General features: G+C 40.0%; 3 protein-coding genes and 1 long non-coding RNA gene across 4 annotated transcripts; 3 read left to right on the forward strand and 1 right to left on the reverse strand.

Annotated features, from left to right (window-relative positions):
* Nucleotides 1-898: 898 nt before the first annotated feature.
* LOC104421496 (RNA-binding protein Y14) lies at nucleotides 899-4,001 on the forward strand. Its single transcript, XM_010033464.3, has 4 exons — nucleotides 899-1,279; nucleotides 2,448-2,584; nucleotides 3,310-3,461; nucleotides 3,680-4,001. Exons 1-4 carry the CDS (start codon nucleotides 1,006-1,008, stop codon nucleotides 3,723-3,725), a joined length of 609 nt encoding a protein of 202 aa, XP_010031766.1. The 5' UTR covers nucleotides 899-1,005; the 3' UTR covers nucleotides 3,726-4,001.
* A 2,340-nt stretch (nucleotides 4,002-6,341) lies between these two features.
* LOC104421498 lies at nucleotides 6,342-9,060 on the reverse strand. The gene is made up of 4 exons (XR_721009.3): nucleotides 8,870-9,060; nucleotides 8,603-8,791; nucleotides 8,128-8,194; nucleotides 6,342-8,061 (listed from the first exon to the last, which is right to left on the reverse strand). It is a non-coding gene; the product is annotated as an uncharacterized LOC104421498 (long non-coding RNA).
* LOC104421499 (ABC transporter G family member 15) lies at nucleotides 6,505-11,827 on the forward strand. The gene is made up of 9 exons (XM_010033466.3): nucleotides 6,505-6,869; nucleotides 7,800-7,879; nucleotides 8,361-8,822; nucleotides 9,015-9,137; nucleotides 9,249-9,380; nucleotides 9,737-10,021; nucleotides 10,116-10,388; nucleotides 10,465-10,572; nucleotides 11,229-11,827. The coding sequence occupies exons 1-9, from the start codon at nucleotides 6,632-6,634 to the stop codon at nucleotides 11,580-11,582; spliced, it is 2,055 nt and encodes a 684-aa protein (XP_010031768.2). The 5' UTR covers nucleotides 6,505-6,631; the 3' UTR covers nucleotides 11,583-11,827.
* A 1,791-nt stretch (nucleotides 11,828-13,618) lies between these two features.
* Nucleotides 13,619-18,966, forward strand: LOC104421497 (ABC transporter G family member 15). Its single transcript, XM_010033465.3, has 9 exons — nucleotides 13,619-13,784; nucleotides 14,334-14,413; nucleotides 14,947-15,408; nucleotides 15,814-15,933; nucleotides 16,282-16,413; nucleotides 16,839-17,123; nucleotides 17,225-17,497; nucleotides 17,600-17,707; nucleotides 18,362-18,966. The coding sequence occupies exons 1-9, from the start codon at nucleotides 13,619-13,621 to the stop codon at nucleotides 18,716-18,718; spliced, it is 1,983 nt and encodes a 660-aa protein (XP_010031767.2). The 3' UTR covers nucleotides 18,719-18,966.
* Nucleotides 18,967-20,525: the final 1,559 nt, after the last annotated feature.

Genomic DNA, 20,525 nt, shown 5'->3' on the forward strand with positions numbered 1-20,525 from the left:
GCCTTGTTGGCCCTTGGTGACGTCGCCCAGAGTTGGCAAGGGCATCATGACCTCACTGACATTGGGCAAGGCCCCAACGGCCTCACACAGGCCTTCATGGCCAGTGACCCTTACTAGCTCTAAAGAAAAAATAAAAATAAAAATAAATGCAAATAATTTTAAAAATTTCACGTAGGATGATTTGTTGAAATTTGCACTCAACTGGTTGATCTTATTATGATATGGCAATCAAGCGAGCGAAAAAGAAGAAGAAAAAGTAAGTGCCGTACAAATCTTTTAATGCTCTAGTGTTCTTACCCCCCAAATAAATGTATTGAACTTTGGTCTTGCGTGGAATATCATTTTAAAACTTTTTATTTATACAATATAGTCCCCAAATATATAGTAAATGTTCAACCTTATTCCTAGTGTATATAAACGACTATCGACAAAAAAAAAATAGTCGTATGTGGATTATCCAAAAAATATATTCATTTCAAATCAAGATATAATATTCCATATCATTAAATGATAATGGACATGTCAACACCCTTGATAAAAGATAGATACACTGACTCATTATTTTTAAAAACCAACTCAACATAAAACAATTCACATCATCACATAAGTTTGAGCATATAAAAAGATTATATTTAGTATTTACTGATAATTTAATATTCACATTGAACAAATAAAAAGTCTAGAGATGACATTATATATTGAATTAAAGTTTAGAGAACATTCATGTCGCTTTATTTTGGACGACAAAATACAGCCGAAAGTAAATTCAGGGGCCAAATTGACGCGAGAAAAAATTTTCGGGGGGCCAAAATCGAATATCCTGGAACTTTCAGGTCGAGAATCAACCCAATCGAGGTCCACGCGGCCGAAATTACAAAAACTTGATAAAACCTCGCAAGCTCACGAGCATCTCGTGCCACACAGCACAAAAGCTTTCCTAACCCTCGGTACTTCGAGAACGAACGAACGGACGGCGAGAGAGATCCGGCGAGAGATCCGGCGACCATGACGACGGCGGAAGCGGAGGCGCTGGACTTCGAGCCCGAGGACGACGACCTCATGGACGAGGACGGCGCCCCCGACGCCGACGCCTCCCCGCGGGCCCCGCTCCCCAAGCTCAAGTCCGCCATCACCGGCGGCGCCGCCTCCTCCTCGCTCGCCCCGAGGAAGACCAAGGGCCGCGGTTTCCGCGAGGAGGCCGACGCCGAGCGCAACAACCGCCTCGCCGGCCGCGACTTCGACTCCCTCGACACCGACGGCGGCCCCGGCCCTCTGCGATGTTAGTAGTCCCTAATTTTAGTCTTCCTTCACGTTCGCTGTGCCTAGGGATTCACGTTCGTGCTCGTAGATTGATGCGCTTGATGTGCCGTCGCTTTTTACGTCCGATTTGAGTTAATTTTTTTTTTACCAACGCTAGGGTTTTGTTGGTTCCATGTGATTTTCGACGCTTAATATCGTTTTTGACTGTATTGCCTTGTTAGCTTTGTTAGGACTGATACCGGCGTAGGATTTTTCCTTATGCTTTTTAAGCTTAGCGGGATGATGTAGGGGACTAGTGGGAAGATAACTGCAGACGATAGAACAAATCAATGTCGTCAGTGTGTTACGATGTGCTGATGAACTGATGTGTGCTGATATGTGAGCCAAATTTTTGAGGAGATGCAAAAGTGGAGTGGCTTTCCTTCTCTTACTGGTTAGAAAAGTGCCGTGGTGGCTGGTGGGCGGTGGGGATTTTTGTCATTAGTACGTGCTAGTTAAGGCTGGAACTGGTATCATTTGCTTAGCTTCTGTGTAAGAGTATGATCTTATGCGGCAAGGAAGGAATTGTGGTTGGTTTATGGCAGAATCGAGATGAATCTAATAATCTTGAGCCAAGTTGAGTGGATTTAACGACTTTCTCTGTCAAATGCTTAAGTGAACTTAATAAAACATTGAATATTTGCGAGGAAATAGAACTTGTCCGCCTTAGCGCTAGGACCAGGGATGAAATTTGTTGGCCATTGTCTAGTAACATGCAACATTCTGGATGCTAGTTCAATGGACGACTAGGTGATTGAATTTGCAGGAACATGTAAAATCCTCAAGATGTTGATTAGCATGCCCATCATTCTCTGTGATAGTGAAGCCTATAAATCTAGAGAAGTTGACCACCTTCATAAATCAGTCTACTTTTCTGATTTCTGTTGAAATTAATCACAATGAACCCAATGTGGCTTTCAGCTGAAATCAAAAGAAGAATGCGCGAATGCCTTTCATTCTTTACAGAGATAATTGTTATTGACCATGTACGATACTTGAACTTGATTCTTGAAGTTTGCCCTTGTAGTCTTACTTTGGTTCTAATGGACTGCTATATAAATGATGAAGGAGGAAACTGCTGAATCCTGTTCATATCTGGTTTTCTTTCTCTACTTGTAAGTGTTTATTGGAATGTTTGATGATTACAGCCATTGAGGGATGGATCATTCTTGTGACTGGGGTGCATGAAGAGGCCCAAGAAGATGATCTGCAAAATGCATTTGCAGAGTTTGGAGATATTAAGAATTTGCATTTAAATCTCGACCGGCGAACTGGATTTGTTAAGGTAAACAACTTCTTTGTTCTCGGATTAGTTTTCAGCTCATCTCATGTGAATCTTTCGGCTTGGCAAACTCTGTGATGATGTTATCTATTTAATAGTTGCAAATTAGTGGAAAAACGTGCAATGAAAAAAATAAGGAAAATGAGGTTTTGGACTTGATTGTTGACACTTGCTTATAGTGCTTAATGTGATTGGACTTTTGCGAATCATCGCTCACCAGAATTTAAAGTGGGTTTCCATTTTTAGCATAAACCATTTTTTTGCTACATGATAATATACAACAGACATGGAGTGGTTCATCTGTGGGAGAGAAGATGAAAAGTGAAAGCCAATCACCAAGGCCCATTGTTGTTGTCGCTTTCTTTTATCGTAAGCCCTCCCTGGAAGGCAAAAGGCACTCTTATCTTTGGGAGTTAGGACATATAAAAGCGTACAACAGAAAGTTGTTAATGCTTTTTAACATAATTTCCTGTGCAAACCCAAATTAGGAAACCGGATAATTCCTCAGAACAGAAACAACCTTGACTTATATCTACCTTCCAGATAAATTTGATATGATAACCATAAAACAAATTGGACAGGCAGTGCTTTGTATTCTTTGTAGATATAATCACCTCCACTACTCAGTGGAAACAAAAGAAAGATATGATTAGGAACATGAGTTGTTCTTGTTGTTTCTTTGGGCATAAATTATTCTGATGAATAGCTTATTGTGGGTTCCTTCTCAGGGTTATGCACTTATTGAATATGAGAACTTTGAGGAAGCACAGAATGCAATAGCTCAGTTGAATGGGACAGAACTTCTCACCCAGACGATCATCGTTGACTGGGCCTTTAGCAATGGACCTTCTGTCAGGAGGAGAAATATGAGGAAGAGGAGGTTCGATTCTGGACAAAGGATTAGTTCATAAATCATCATACTATTGCGATTTCTTCTTGCATTCAGCCAAAATGCCTAAAATCTTCTGCTTGCTTTCATGTGATAATCTTAATTGGAGAGGATCCCCAGAAGTGGCTGTCACTTTCATTTCCATAGTTTGAGTTGAGTTTGAAGCTTTTGAATGTTATTTATGCTGTATATGCCTTAAAACTTTGCAGGGAACCACGAGGACATCGCTCGAGGAGCCCCAATAGAAGATACTAAGGGCGGCCTGGATCTCTAATACAATGAGGATGTTTGGATCGTCTGCAAGAACATCGTATTTGTTTTTATTTTGAATTGAGAGATATGTTTTTCGTGATCTGGAATTAGCAATGTTTGTTGTTTGCTGATGCCTCCCCTAATATTCTAGTCTTGTGGTGGTATGTGACGGTGTTACTAGCTACTGGAAGGATATGTCTCCCTGCGAATGACTTTCTTTATTTTGGTGCCATGAAGTTTGCCATTGCAATTTTAGCTCAAGCATATTTTCTAAGACAATAACCTCCTTTCGTGATTAAATACTTGATGGCTAAATCACCTCTTCAGCGATTTGCCTCAACCAGTTGAATGACCATGACTTGGGCGAACGTCTGTAGCACTATCACCATTTCTTCTCATGTTAGTTAGTTCTCTCAGCAAAGCGCATGCATTGGGCATGTCTCCCCACTCTGTTTTCTGGAAAATTTTGATTGCGGACGAGGAAACGTATTCTTATGAAGAACGTGTGAATAGGCTTCCAGTGAAAAGTGCTGCATTCGCATGTGTATTTGTTCGTCAGGCTAAGTTATACAGCAGAAAGGTTTGTCTGCTTTATATCGCCCTGTCGGTGACCCATCTGCATGTGTTGTGATGCTCCTGGGGGCCCGATCTGCTCGTGATGTTTGCCGGGTTAATTTCATTTAGCATCTAACTGTGGAATGTAGGGACTCAAATCTCGTATAAGCTAATGTATGATCTGGGAAATTCGCAAGACCAGACGATGGGGGCAGCTATTGAGGCCTGGTCACTCTATGAGAGTGCTTCGGATGTCCTCTAATGGACGGATTGCGCGGGTGCGCTGCACGATCCCTGACATGTTTTCAACTAGACAATCAGATACTGAAACGCACTGAGGGTTAGGTGTTCAGATGGGATGGATGGTTTGTATTTCAAATCGACGCAAGCAAAAGAAATCTGTGGCCTAAACCGGCGCAATGTACGGTTTGAGCGGTGTTAACTAATCATCATTAATTTCCGGAAATAAATTCGAAACAACCGTCAACCGTAAGCCGCAATGCCAGAGGAATAGTTTCTTTGAACGACAAAATCTTGCCAGGAAATGTGAAGAATCAATTGAAAGTGATTTGACAGTCATAAGTCCGAACCTAAGAGAATTGATTGTTTCAAATTTTCAACTGAAACGTACGTTTACAGTTCTAAAGCACGGGGTTTGTTCTGAAATAATGATATAATGATTAGTTTTTGTTATGTATATCTACAAGCAGGATTTAAAAAATGACACATGGGTATTATTCATTGTAAGGAGATGAATTCGTTAGATAGATATTTTTCATCTGGAGACTGTTTGCGTTTAAAAAAAAAGAAAAGAAAAAAATTTTATGGGGGTAATGTCTTTTCATTCATGGAGATGGCCATAGATTTATCCGTTTCGTGAAAGAGCACCAAACAAAGAAACATCAAAATCAAAAACTTCAATATGGTTTGATTACCAATACCGAGTGATCAGAACTTTTTCGGAGAATTTTACCTCAAGAGCTACCTATTCAGGTGAAAGAGTGATAGGTGAAAGAGTGAATTGCCGTGCATGCTTCCTATCATGGTACAAAGGTCGCGTACATGTGACATTAGATTAAGTTGCATGCGCGCTGTAAGTAGTACCATAACAGCAGCCGATGTAAAGCACATCAAACTCAGATATGACGTGAAATTCAAGTTCCATATCTTACAACGAGGATCATAACAACATTCTCGAATGGTATCGGAATTCACCCTGGGGCAGTGGAAGCAATCCCAGTAGAAAAAGGAAAGAAAGGTCATGATGGCGGTAACCAGAACTACCGAGTCGGTCGGGGCCTAGAGAAGTGAAGGAGGAGAGGTAAAGATGGAAAAAGGATAAGTACAGATGAAGTCGGTGATAATGTGCTGGTCCCGGCGGGCAATAAATTCCTGAGGGAGGCCCGAGAACCAAAGGACCCCCTTCCTGTTAAAATCCATTGAAGGAGGAAAGAGAATGGTCTCATGTTGACCCAAAACCCAGAAAAACAGAGAGAGGAAACTAAGCTTGATCGGTGAATGCTTTTAAATCTTTGCAACATTAAGACAAAGTTCAGTTTCCCCAGAGTCATGGACCCAGAAATTCAGAGGCCTCTTCGCGTAAAACATAATGAGATCTTGTTAGTAAGTGTCATTAAAGCACTTGTTAATCATATCTTGCAGGAAAACATTTCCATTTTCAATGCACTAATAATGCATGAGGCGAAAGCGACAGACATTGGAAATGGCAAGTTTTGTTGATTTGGGTATTTATAAAAATATAAAAGAAGAAAAGAAGGGGCCCCAAAAGGTATTGATGGCATTGAATTCCGCTGATGGGTATTAGTTAGGAGTGGGGGCTTTTATCACCAACGAGTCATGTTCTATGGCGTTTGGGAGCCGGCCATTATTGGGGCCATCACTGCGTGGCGGTACACTCGGGTCGCTTTGGTTTCTTGCAGCCCCGCAACCCCCCTCATTTAATTCCCTCACTTGCCACCTGCACGACATGATCTGTAGGCACACCCACCGCTTTAATTTTCCAAAAAGCAAAGCAAAAGCAAAGCAGGAGCGAGGAGAAGGACAGAAGAGAATCGTTTGTAGTTGGGTTCATTGTCTGGGCCTCCCAAACATCATAACGGCAAGGACGTTTAGCTGTTTGGTGACTAGTGTAGCGTCTCACTCATTGATTCATCGTTCACTATATTACCTCCTCCTTTCTTTTCTTGTTGCTCGCTCGCTCGCTGTTCTTTCGGCCTTTTCGCGGGCTGGTTGATAACTTCTGATTCTCTTTCGATAAGAAAATTTGGGGAGGGCACTATCTTCTGCTCTTGCTTGGTTCTCCGGTTTGAGCTCAGCATTTTCGTCTGGACTCTATGGAGATAGAGGCGGCGAGCGGGAGCGGTGGAGGCGGTGCCGTGTATGAGAGCAAAGCATTTTCGAAGGGAACGTTCTTGGTATGGGAGGATCTCAGTGCGGTCTTGCCAAACTTCGGCCATGGACACACCAAGAGGCTGCTTCAAGGCCTCAACGGCTACGCTGAACCGGGTCGGATCATGGCCATCATGGGCCCTTCTGGGTCGGGTAAATCCACCCTACTTGACTCTCTAGCAGGTTTGATCTCTCTCTCTCTCTCTCTCTCTCTCTACCACTAATCTATCTATATCGCAAATAAGATGGTACATAAATTTGCGTGCATAGCAGATTGGATGATGTCCTTTTCAATAAGTTCTTGACTATCCAGGGAAATTTCCTTTGCTTTCTTGAAATGGTTAGAACAAGCAATTCTCATGTCTAAGTGGTTTCGGTACCTCCTCTGCTTTTACTTTTACTCACCAATTAAGAGGGTCGCGACAATTTCTCTAGGCATGTCCAATTCAAGTGGTTGTCGACTTTATTCAACGAAGAGTTATCATCGTTCCCTTTCCCCTTTGAATTCCAACCAAATCGTGGGTATAAAGAGGGTTGTCTTGTTTGTACATTGAAAACCTATATGAAAACAAAAGCAAAAGAAACTAAATTTTAGACCTAAAGTGGCGACGGCACCTGGGGAACATTTCTTATTTTGGCTCGTCTTTGGTTTCTTAATCATTCCGAGGGTTGGCTAAGGCTAGCACCAGTTCAGTTGAGCCAAACTCAGGTTCACGACGAGAAAATACCAAAAAAGAAAATCTAATATCGGCAATCCAAACTTCTGTCGAGTTATTTTATATAGCTCATGCGGCCTTTGTTAATTATTAAATAAGCCAATTCAGCTACACTTATACACTTACAGCCTAGAAACGTTTCGAATACATGGATGACCATTCTTACGGTTAAAAATTAACACCAGCGTAAGATCTACTTGGAATTGGAATATTAAGCAACTACTTCTATTTAAATTGGGCTTTATCGTTTTGAATTTTCCGCAACATCTGGTTTGGTTAAGACAAAGTTCCCCTAAATGGCAGCTCAGCAGAACCTTGTAGCAATTTTGATTTATTTACTCGCATGTAGCTTGTGCATATATTCACCATATGTAAAGAAGCATTGATGTTACTGCAGGTAGATTATCCAGAAAAGTGATCATGACTGGGAATGTCCTCTTGGACGGGAAAAAGAAGAGACTTGAATATGGTGTTGCGGTAAGTGCTAGTTATTGCTCTCACAATCTATGGATAAGTGGGGTCGGCGCGATTACAAGATAGATTCAGGTAGAATTCTTAATTGAGAAAGTATAGTTGCTGACCTGGAGATCTTGGAAATTGAGTTGACGAGAGAACTTGAGTAGTCATTCAACTATGGGCTCATGACATGTTTTTGACACCTGCAACGATGGTAGACTAAATGTCACTAGATTATAGGAAACCAAATTGAGTATAAACTATCATACCTTACTTTTGCAAACTCAAACCATCTTCTTCTTCTCCTTCTTCATCACCCGTGTTCGTATATCCCAACTGTCAATTCATTCAAAAAATTCCATTCTTTGGTCATAAAAAATGACAGCTAAAACTCCTTTACCAAAAAAAAAAAAAAATGACAGCTAAAACTTGAATCCACTGTATAAGCAAGCAATATTGCAATATCTCTTCTGAACGATTGAGATTTTTGTGTCATGTTCAGGCTTATGTGACTCAAGAGGACGTCTTACTGGGAACACTAACAGTTAGAGAAACCATAAAGTACTCAGCTCTATTGAGGCTCCCAACCACAATGAGCAAAGATGAAGTGAATTCTATTGTTGAAGGAACAATCATAGAAATGGGTCTCCAAGATTGTGCAGATAGAGTGATCGGCAACTGGCATTTGAGAGGAATAAGTGGTGGAGAGAAGAAGAGACTCAGCATTGCACTCGAAATCCTCACCCGCCCTCATTTACTCTTCCTTGATGAACCCACGAGTGGTCTGGACAGTGCTTCGGCTTTCTTTGTGGTCCAGACTCTGAGAAATATCGCTCGTGATGGAAGGACCGTGATCTCATCAATTCATCAACCGAGTAGTGAAGTCTTTGCTCTCTTTGATGATCTTTACTTGCTGTCCAGTGGTGAAACTGTCTATTTTGGAGAAGCAAAGATGGCTATTGAGGTACCTGTAGAAAATAACACTGAAATTTCACGTTTCACTTTCCATACCTTTATATAGAACTTCTGCATTGCTTGGCTTTCCTTTGATCTTGATGTATCCGAAAGTATCCTAAACCATCATTAGAGTCATGTTATTCTGAGCAATTTTGTCCACATTTTTGGATCAAATTATAACTGAATATTTGTTTTTCAGTTCTTCTCTGAAGCTGGCTTTCCGTGTCCACGAAAAAGGAATCCTTCAGATCACTTCTTACGTTGCATCAATTCAGACTTCGACAAAGTGACAGCCACACTGAAAGGATCTCAAAGAATTCATGTAAGTATTATGTGAGAACAGTGGTTTAGTTGGAAAGCCCAATATGTTGGAAGTGATTCAGAGTTACATAGACTCACGAAGTACCTTTGATCTATGGATCTGCGGTTGCAGGATGTCCCAAACTCATCAGATCCTTTCATGAATCTGGCAACAGCGGAGATCAGAGCACTGCTGGTTGAGAAGTACAGGTGTTCAAAATACGCAAAAAGAGTCAAAGCCAGAATCGGAGAGATAACAACTGCTGTAAGCTTCACACACTTTGCATTGAATCGAAGTGGTTGATATTCTTTTGAAGAACAGAGTCACTTGAAAAGTATGCCAACCCTGCTTTAGAGTGAACTGCACATTTTCACTAAATGACACTTAGAGAAAAGAGTAGTATCACTGCCACAGAAAAAACAAGCTGAGTCAAAGCCTGGAATAACTTACACCCCGGAAAGTAGCAGTCATCAAGTACTCTTGGGACAAATTTCAATAACGATAATTATCACTGTAAAAGTTTCTCTGTAAAATGATGAATTCTAGTGGGGTGGGTGGGTAAAACTCTGGTAACGTTATATGCATGTATAGATACTAATGTACAAGTTACGCTTCCACAGAAGGGACTTGATGTTAAAAAGAAAAGTGGGAGCCAAGCAACATGGTGGAAGCAACTTACGACTTTAACACGGAGATCGCTGGTTAACATGTCCAGAGACGTAGGATATTACTGGCTAAGGATAATAGTATACCTAATTGTATCAGTTTGCGTCGGCACCATCTTTTTTGATGTTGGCAATAGCTACACTGCAATCCTGGCCCGCGGAGCTTGCGGTGCATTCATATCTGGCTTCATGACATTTATGTCCATTGGTGGCTTTCCATCCTTCATCGAAGAAATGAAGGTAAGCATATGAAGGTAGCAAAAGAACAAATAAAAGAAACTAAGCATCGCGGATATGCAGAGTTTTTTAAGGGTTTCTTCCAACTCGTGAACAGGTTTTCTATCGGGAAAGGCTTAATGGGTACTATGGTGTGGCGGTGTTCATCATCTCAAATTTCCTTTCTTCATTCCCTTTCCTGGTCGCCATAACATTAACCACGGGGACTATCACCTACCACATGGTGAAATTTAGGCCAGAGTTTTCTCACTACGTGTTCTTCTGCCTCAACATCTATGCCTGCATAGCTGTCATAGAGAGCCTCATGATGGTAGTTGCATCACTAGTTCCAAACTTCTTGATGGGAATCATTACAGGAGCTGGAATTATAGTAAGATGATAGGCGATATTTCATGCTTTGATATAATAATTGCATCTTTACTAACAATTTGGGGTCGTGACTGCAGGGAATACTGATGATGACCTCTGGATTCTTCAGACTTCTGCCAGACCTTCCAAAACCCTTTTGGCGGTACCCAATTTCGTATCTTAGTTATGGCTCATGGGCTATACAGGTACTTCCATGTTAACATTATAAAAGAAGCAGCATAAATGGATATTAGACAAAGGAAAAACTTTTAAGACCAGAAGTGAGACTCATAATGAACTAGAACAAGGCTGAGAGTACGAGCTCAAAATTAGCCATCTTGACATTTACTTGTTTTCAAGAGCTAAAACACATGTTTCATTGTTTTGGCTGAAATTAACAGAAGGCTCAGACACTAAATTATGTGGAAATGCATTTTGGTATATATTTATCTAAGTCTCATTTTCCTTGTTAATTAATCAACAAAGAGGGCAGCTGAGTATGTTTAAACACCTAATGAATATTTGCCATGCCATCCAGTAGAAGAATTTGAGTAGAAATTTTCTATATCCCTGATAATATTTCAAAGCAGAAGCAGAACCGTTCCATTCACAAAATCTCCAAATGTTGTCTATATGCAAATATAAAGGCAAAACCTCAGTAACTTCTTGCGACTCTACTCAAGAGGGACCATACAAGGAATATGACAACTATATAACGCCCAGTAATTTACTGACCAACACCAATTCCGTGTGTAAGATTTCAATAGGAAGATGTTGGATTATAGATTTGTTGACCTCATAACATAGACAGAACAACTTTTCTTCCCTCTCAGTTCTTAATTTTGGTATGGGTTTTGTGTAGGGTGCCTACAAGAACGACTTGCTTGGTCTTGAATTCGATCCCTTAATACCTGGCGAGCCAAAACTGAAAGGCGACGTTGTCATCACAACTATGTTTGGGATTCAACTGGATCATTCCAAGTGGTGGGATTTGTCTGCTATCTTCATTATTCTCATAGGTTACAGACTTATTTTCTTTGCCATCCTCAAGTTCAAGGAGAGAGCTTCTCCTGTGTTTAACAAGATTTATGCCAAGAGCAGTCTACATCAACTTGATAAAAGGCCTTCCTTCAGGAAAGTACCCTCTTTATCCAAGAGGCACCAGCCACTACATTCACTGTCTTCTCAGGAGGGCCTTAACTCTCCACTCCACTAAAAGATCGAAGAAAGTTGGGATTCCCAATTATAGTGCAGCATTTATGGTCATGTAGCTTGTAACTATATCTTACAGAACACAGATGAGAAGACAATTTTTCATTGGGCATTTGTAATATCTCCTTGCAACAAGAAAAAAAAAAGCCTACGAGATTCAAGTATGTAATAATCATACTATGCCAACTATCCAACTCTTTCGATTTGCACAAGTTGAGGAAACTATTATGCTCGAGCTAAGATTTACAATTAGTAGTGTTAAATTATGTCTCAAATTTGAATCCGCTGGACAAATACACATGGCCGAAGAAACAAAGTGCAGGTCAGACTTTGTGACGTCTTCGAATTTTGTTCCCCCCATTAATCCTATCTCCATGCGTACAAGGCAGAAGCCAAAAAAAGTGGCATGAGTGCTTTAATTTCCTTGATTCTCACACGGGACTGCAAGCGAAGTCAGAGAAGAGAGATTTGCTTCAGCCGAAAAAGATGCCTCCACGATCTTTGCATTAAACCCATAACCTGCTGCATATAAATGAAGAAGATTTGGTCTCACATGGAAGCTCCTCTTTTTTTCAGCCGCAAGAGGAAAATTGAAGGTTGTGACTTGTTGTTTGTCTCCATTCAATAAATGCAATGAGACAACAACAATCCCACATGCGTAGAAGAGCTCTTGAAAAAACTGGGACTTTCCTCTCATTCACGGCAAGCCTCTCTATGTAGGAAGAGGGGTTCTTACCAGACAGTAAGAAGCGAGAGCTGAAGGTATAGAGAGCCGAGAGCTGTGAGAGATTTGTGTGTGAGTAGGGTCCATCGAGTCGAGTTGTTAAACATTGTGAGTGTTGGGTATATATTAGAGCTCGGAAACACTCAAGTACACGGGCGACTGTAATTTTGCAATTCTTCAATTTAATAGTGGATTATTTATTGGCTTTCCTTGGATGTAGGTTCCGACATTTGGACTGAATCACGTAAATTTTTTGTGTCCTTTTATTGTTTCTTGTTTTATTTCTATTAATTTCTATAGCTCCCGATATAATTAAAAGTTACGATCCGCTTCTGCTGCGTTGTCGATTCCAACAAGTAGCTTATAAACGCCTGCTCTAATGGCAATCTAAGAGGACTCATCACCAACAAAGATGAAAGAGAAGCTCCGTATGAACTCCCAAATAGGCTTTTTCAATCCAACAAGAACGATATACAAGTCTTATTCCAGTAAGTGGGGTTGGTTAATGTGCATCCCTCACGTTAGCGCGCCACGTTTTGTATCAAAACTTTGCTCAATATGGACTTCTTGTAGGACACTGCAACACAACAAGAAAAATAACCAAGTCCTATTCCAGTAAGTGGGTTGGTTGATGTGCATCCACTTATAGAACTGCGCTATCTTTTGCATCAAAACTTTGCTAAGCTCAGGGATTATACTGTTGGAGCCTATGTCTGGAGATCAATCGCATTTTCCTAATTCTCTCTTCCCAAGAAAGAAGAAGGACCCATGGTCTGGAATGCCAATGAAACATTGATTTTCTCTGCTTCAGTTAACCAGAAAGTCTCTTGGTGGTTGGAACTGGTTTTTCTTTGGCATCGAAACGGTATGCGAACTGTCTCTTCATGTGCAGGCCATGTGAACTTTTGTACTGGATACTGCTTGCCTCGCAGTTTGACTATTGAATTTTAACTGTCTCTTCATGGTAGGTCTAGAGAATTGGTTATCGTCCCATTTAAAGAAAAAATTGGGAAAGGATGGTTGCCGTTTGGCTTCACCTATTAAGTACACCTCTAGGCCATCTTTGACCATCAACTGTAGATTTCTTGACGTCTTCTTGCTTGGCATTAGCCTAGTAATATTTAACAGCAACCAAATGAGAGAAGTTGCTATAGAACACAGCTTCCTTAAAATCCCTCCCAGCTCTCTCTTTATTCTTTCAAGTTAAAGGTCCTGTCTTTAAACATACCATGGAGACAGAAATTCATACACAGGATGGTGGTTCTGACGGTTCAACTCCCGAAATGAACTTGGAAGAAGGTAAAAATGAAGAAGCCATGTACTTGGTATGGGATGATCTTTCAGTGACATTGCCGAATTCTGGCAATGGACATGCGAGAAAGTTACTTAATGGCCTCACTGGGCATGCTGAGCCAGGCAGAATGATGGCCATTATGGGTCCATCTGGATCAGGGAAATCAACTCTTCTCGATTCACTTGCAGGTACATTCTCACTCTCCTATAGTTCTGTTCCCTCACGAGTCATGCTGAGACTGGCAGAATCATGGCCATTATTGGCCCATCTGTTTTTCTTTTTCTTTCCCCCAATTTTTCGGTTGAGAAGAAGTTGGTGCGATTGCTAGATTCATCATCTGTCATGTAGAGACCAACACCTTCGTCCTTGGTCTAGAAGAACAGAAATAAAACCCTTTCATTTGCTTCTTTAGGCAAGACACAACCAATCGTCAGTGTTGAATGCCACTAGTGCAACACTGGTCAAACCAAAACCTCCAAAGATATGAGAACATTCCTTAAAAATCAGCAAAGGATTGAACCCCGAGGAGCAAGAGAACTAGTCCATCCTTGACATCTTAGAAATATTTTTGTCATCGTCAATATCACACAATAATGCAGATACTAAGTGAGAAGCAACAAACACTGACTTCATGGAAATAAGACTATCTGCACGTTTACTTGTTTATTAATGCAAGCTACCCTGTGTATCTATTTGCTGGTACAAATACTGAATCCGCCTAATCTGTTTTGATGCAGGAAGACTATCAGGAAACCTCGTCATGACCGGGAATGTTATCCTTAATGGGAAGAAGAGGAAATTAAACTATGGTGGTCTTGTAAGTGTTATTGCATGATGTCAGTGATTAGCCTTCATGACCATTCTAATGAAGTTAAACTGGAACAATCCGCTAAGTCCTATAGCAGTTAGTCAATTAAGAAATCTTACCAGAATACTAGGACTGAAGTTGACTTCCTGCTTTACCATTTTATGGCTACTGATGACGATTAGAGTGACTTTAAGAAAAATAAATGGCCATCTTTTCTGAGAGTTTCCATTAAAGATCTCATGAGGATAACTGGGAAAAAAATAAAAAAACATTCATCTTTACCACGTTCCCATTCTGTTGCAGAACAAGTGAGACTTGAACATTGGATTTTGTGATGGTCGATGGAGCTTGAAGCATTTATACATGTTCTCATCCATTTTCAGTTGCTGCAAATTGCTTTCATGCTTCATCACACCTCAAGGCCTCAAATTTCACATTTTGCACAAACATAACTTGAATTAGGACTATAAAATGTCAATAAACGTCCAAAAGTACAACTCTAGGGGCATTACCTTCTGATTCAGAGTCTCCTGCAATATCAGGCTTACGTAACTCAACACGATGTGTTGCTGGGAACTCTCACGGTCAGAGAAACAATAAGGTACTCCGCAGACTTGAGGCTTCCATCTACAATGACTAAAGATGAAATAAGTGGCATCATCGAGAGCACCATTGAGGAAATGGGTCTTCAAGATTGTGCTGATCGGCTAATAGGAAATTGGCACTTGCGAGGTATAAGTGGAGGAGAGAGAAAGAGGCTCAGCATTGCACTAGAAATACTGACAAGACCACACTTATTGTTTCTTGACGAACCCACCAGTGGCTTGGATAGTGCTTCAGCTTTCTTTGTAGTTCAGACACTAAGAAACATCGCTCATGATGGCAGAACAATTCTCTTTGCAATCCACCAACCCAGTAGTGAAGTTTTTGCATTATTTGATGATCTGTATCTTCTTTCTGGTGGTGAAACAGTCTATCTTGGAGGAGCAAAGCTGGCGGTAGAGGTAAGAATACGTCATGACTTTGCATCTTCAACATTATGACAAAGTTTTGCTTACAATGAGATCATATATAGCTAGAGTTCCATCCATGCCTCTTCAACAAGGCCGTCCAAAAAAAATTATATGTAAAAGATGATAAAACTCATATCCTCTTGAACAAATTAGAAATGCTCCCCTACTTCAAGTTGTTTTGCTCTAGTTGATGAAGTGAGCAAAGAAGTTAAAACGCTCATATTCACAGGGGCACATTGCAAAATTTTCTCAAACAAACTTTTAACTTTTCAAATTATCTAAAGAGTGTGTCTCATGTATGGGATGTTCCTGTCCATGTGCAAACATAATTTCAAGTCATTCAGTACTCTTGACTTTATACTTGTTCATGTTTGCTCTTTCATTTTTCTTCCGCAGTTTTTTGGTGAAGCAGGGTTTCCCTGTCCAAATACCAGAAATCCTTCTGATCACTTCCTTCGTTGTATCAATTCTGACTTTGACACTGTTGCAACTTTCATGGAATCCTGCAGAAAACATGTATGTGCATAATCACAGCTTCAAATTTCTTTCACCTGTATTAGCTTCCAAACATAGTATCAGGATTGTTGTTGTAAGTCACTTCAATATTGAGACAGAATGAATGCATAAGACAGACCCACATGTTAAAAAGACAAGCTCAAGCTTTTAGACTGAAGATGTTGTCTGTCGTTCAACAGAAGCTGGAATTTCAGACTTTAAAGGCTTCTTCATTTTGCAGTGATGATTAATCAAGTCTTTCAAGAAAATTTACAAGAACAAATTGCAATGCACTTTTTAACTTTTTTTCGTGTCTACTTCTTCATTGACATATGGTTCTTACAAAAGATTTCTGACTTTTCAACCAAGGAAACCCATAATGTGTTGGATCCAGCTACAATATTGACGACAGCAGAAATTAAAGCATTGCTCATACAGACATACAGGGGGTCGGAGTATGCATCAAAAACAAGAGCTAGGATTCAGGAGATCTCACACATTGTAAGGGACTTGAACTGTTTTACACGAACAGTTACATGTTAAACACTTTCTATTTCTACCAATTTACGTTACCAATGTCACCAGCCACATTAGCATTATTGAGTTACTTAAATTATTAAGAAAATGATATGATCCTACATAAAAGCTGCTACTTTTCTGATTGCCATATTTTTGCCTAAGTAAGAGGAACATTTAACACCTTTGGATCATCAGTATCTGACTTAAATATGTAATAAGGAGGACTTGCTGTGACTTTATTCATTCAAGCATAGATTGACATACATGGTACACTAACTGAATGAAGCAATCATTTAGCTTGCATACAAAGAATACCTAGATTACCCTCACAACTTTTAAGTCAGGCATCCCGTGTACTATTACACAGGAAAGATAGAACATCAAAATAAGTTTGCCTAAACCTGCAGGAAGGGCTTACAGATAGAAGAAGTGAAGGAAGCCCAGCAAAATGGTGGAAGCAGCTTTCCACATTGACAAGGAGATCCTTTAAGAACATGCTAAGAGATCTCGGGTATTACTGGATAAGGATAGTGGTCTATATGGCACTTTCAATTTGTGTTGGTACCATTTTCTTTGACATTGGAACAAGCTACACATCAATCTGGGCAAGGGGATCGTGTGGTGCATTTGTTGCAGGGTATATGACATTCATGTCAATTGGAGGCTTCCCATCATTTCTTGAGGAGATGAAGGTAGTCAATTATTCTCATGGCCCTAACAAGATTGTGACCAATGCTACAAAAGTGGAAGATAGTTTGAACCATAATAATTCATTTTTCTTATCCTGAAATAGGTGTTCTACCATGAAAGACTCAATCGGCATTATGGCATAGCTGTCTACATTCTAGCAAACTTCCTCTCATCATTCCCGTTTGTCGTATTAATGTCATTCGCTACTGGGACTATTATATACTACATGGTGAAATTTCGGTCGGAATTCTCCCTTTGTTTGTATGTCTGCCTTGATCTTTTCAGCTCTGTTGCTATTGTAGAGAGCTGCATGATGATTATAGCTTCACTTGTTCCCAACTTTTTGATGGGAATCATTTTAGGAGCAGGATATATGGTAAGGATAAGTTTCTAGTTTCTCTCCATCAGATTCTCATCTAGGTTCTGCTTTTAAACAAACCGAAGGTTATTTTCATTCTTTACTAATTTTCTCGTACAGGCAATTGTGATGATGACATCAGGGTACTTCCGATCGCTTCCTGACCTTCCTAGGGCATTCTGGCGTTATCCATTGTCATACATCAACTATGGGGCATGGGCATTGCAGGTGGTTTTCCTCACTTTGTATTTCTAACTTATCCAAAAAGAGAAAAATCTGAGATGACTTAAACTTTCCGTGCAGTTCTTACCAGTAGTGACTTTAGACACAAGTATGAAAAGAATTTACTGCCACTTGGCAAGTCATCCAAAAAAAAACCAACAAATTACTGAAAAGCATAAGACTTCATATGTCAAAGACCAGAAACCAGCTAAAAAGACCCCGAATTATTCTCTCTTCATGAGCTCAAGCATCGTGTTGTATAAGTCCAAGAGCAAAAGAACAATGCAGCAGCATGAAGAGTGCCAAACCATGTGTGAAGCATTTGCATTAGCTTCAAAATGCATGGAAAATGAAAAGATAAAACTAATTGGTGCATCCTACATGCCACAGATAACCTAGGAAGCCAAGCAAGCAAGATAAGTTCATCAGATTTAGATAATGAAATTTAAATCAGCAAACAGTTAAAAAATCAAAAGAACATATGGATTGAGGCAACTCTACCTACAAATAACAGAAAGAAAGTTTGTAACCCCTTTAAATTGGAATATTCGACCATCATTCTACATACCTCTGTCAGTTAACCATGTCGGACCACTATCTCACTATAGTAATGGGGAGACACATCGCCTTAGATCTCATAACTTTTGATTTGCAATGTAGGGAGCATACAAGAATGACTTGATTGGACTTGAGTTTGATTCACCAGTCCCTGATGGGCCAAAACTGAAAGGCGAACTTGTGCTCACAAATATACTTGGCATCAAACACAATTACTCAAAATGGTGGGATTTAGCCGCACTTCTAACCATTCTAATATGTTATAGACTTCTCTTTTTCGCCATTCTTAAGTTCAAAGAGAGAGCTTCTCCAATTGTACGGTCACTTCATGCCAAGAGAACTCTACGACAACTCGGCAAGAGGCCTTCATTCCAGAAGATTCCGTCGGTTCCTTCCAAGAGGCACCAGAGGCTTCATTCTCTGTCTTCTCAAGAGGGTCTTGACTCACCAATCCATTGAAGAAGCAAGGAAGTTCATGTCTCTCTGCTCAAATGACCAGTAGCCAGGCTGTGACTAGTAGAGAATGCTCCAGGAGCTCTTTATGCTTGAGGCATCCCACCAATGGCACATATAATGTGTTAGACATCTATATGTATGTATGTTTTGTGTGTGTGTGTGTGTGTGTGTGAGAAAGAGAGAGAGAAATAACACCAAGTTTTTTCGGCCAATATAGATAATACCATGCCGCGTAGAGAATGATGTGACAATCAAGAGTTTGGCTTTTCGTTTATGCTCAATGATACCACTCAAAATTACAATTTTTTAAAAATAATCCATTATAATATAACTGAGCCATGTTCATCAAATGATCTACTGCTGCATGCCAAAAATAGAACAAACTTCAGGAATATTGGACATCTCACGGACATCAATAAACCATTGGAAACTTCAGTTAGAGCTTATCTAAAGCTGGAAAGTAGCCACAGAGATAAGTCCTTTTAAAAGGCATAAAGCATCAAAACAGTACTGATGTAAGATGTCTTATCAGAGTAAACCGTCCGGCACAAGGCCATGAGATAGTTTTTAAGCACCTATTTTTGAATGTTTAATGGTCATATGGTTGGCATTGCCACAACAAGCTGTCCAGACTTCAAGTAACTTAACATGGAATGTCCATTTTCTTCCCTAGCAGAAGAAGAAACTTTTGGATACAATGGCACACTGTAGAGCAAATAAGTCTGGCACTATCACCGGCATGGTTTCATTCTTTTCTTTTGATTTTTTCTACCTTTCCCTTTCTTCAAATAATTGAATTAAAAGGACAAATATTCCAGCAATATGATAACTTAATGCATTGGCATTGAAACACTAAGTGAGCACATATGTCAAATGAACAGTCCATTTGAAATATAAATCTCTCACAGTAAAATGCTCTCAAACTCCTGCCTTAAGTTAGTAGCCTTCTGTGAGCAAAATAGATTTCACACAAACAATTGTCAAGAATCATCATATCTCATGTAACTAAAACCATTTGCACAAACCCAAAGGGCCACCTGTTAACTGATAATGGAGACTTGATTATCAAAAGAGTGAAGCAGGGCAGAGGTGCCAACAGGAGGTGAAGTTAGCTAAGTTCATGAGAAAAAGTGAAGGAAAAAGTACATCACATGTTGCAATGTTCCAACAAATATCACCTTGAACGCAAACACAATATTTAAGGTTTAAAAAGCATGGTTATCTAAAGCATAACAATAGGGCACTCCATTATAAATGCAAGTTCAGAAGGAAACAATAATAGAGAGGATAACCAGGAGGAACTCAGATAACAAAATTTCTCCACTTCCCGATGATCTCATTCAAACCAATTTCCAAGTAGTGCAGATGACATTATCGCATGAAGGAGTTCTCTATTTACGTCACTCTATATTGTCTAAAAATTTACACTAACCAATGGTGCTGCAGAAATAATAAAAAGATGAACTAGGACAAGGAACACCTATATGATAATTCTGAATGAGAAATCAGTCTTACTGCCTCACTGCTCCACATCCGTTTTGTCTTGGTCCCATTGTCACTCAGAGCTTTCTTGTAATGGCGTTTGTCACTTCCTTTGCAGACAAGCAAATAGAAAAGACTACTGAAAAGCCATATTCCATGAAAATGTTGCTTTATTACTTTTGATCTTATTTCACATGTGCGAAAGACTAACCAAGTGGAAAAGACCATTGCTTGTAATCCACATGACCATCAGGTGAAAGGAGGTGTGATTATGAAATTTTAACTGTCATACTACTTGCCATCATACTACTTGTCAAGGAAACTCTAC

This window comes from Eucalyptus grandis, chromosome 10, assembly GCF_016545825.1.
Source record: "Eucalyptus grandis isolate ANBG69807.140 chromosome 10, ASM1654582v1, whole genome shotgun sequence".
Taxonomy (NCBI): domain Eukaryota; kingdom Viridiplantae; phylum Streptophyta; class Magnoliopsida; order Myrtales; family Myrtaceae; genus Eucalyptus; species Eucalyptus grandis.

Bases quoted from the DNA above. Each gene is read 5' to 3' on its own strand.
- LOC104421496 (XM_010033464.3), top strand. From the start codon at position 1,006: ATGACGACGGCGGAAGCGGAGGCGCTGGACTTCGAGCCCGAGGACGAC. The intron at 2,585-3,309 runs GTAAACAACTTC...GTTCCTTCTCAG, and splicing joins GGCGAACTGGATTTGTTAAG to GGTTATGCACTTATTGAATA. The intron at 3,462-3,679 runs GTTCGATTCTGG...AAAACTTTGCAG, and splicing joins AGAAATATGAGGAAGAGGAG to GGAACCACGAGGACATCGCT.
- LOC104421499 (XM_010033466.3), top strand. From the start codon at position 6,632: ATGGAGATAGAGGCGGCGAGCGGGAGCGGTGGAGGCGGTGCCGTGTAT. The intron at 9,138-9,248 runs GTAAGTATTATG...CTGCGGTTGCAG, and splicing joins AAGGATCTCAAAGAATTCAT to GATGTCCCAAACTCATCAGA. The intron at 10,389-10,464 runs GTAAGATGATAG...TCGTGACTGCAG, and splicing joins TTACAGGAGCTGGAATTATA to GGAATACTGATGATGACCTC.
- LOC104421497 (XM_010033465.3), top strand. From the start codon at position 13,619: ATGTACTTGGTATGGGATGATCTTTCAGTGACATTGCCGAATTCTGGC. The intron at 14,414-14,946 runs GTAAGTGTTATT...CTGCAATATCAG, and splicing joins AATTAAACTATGGTGGTCTT to GCTTACGTAACTCAACACGA. The intron at 17,124-17,224 runs GTAGTCAATTAT...ATCCTGAAATAG, and splicing joins CATTTCTTGAGGAGATGAAG to GTGTTCTACCATGAAAGACT.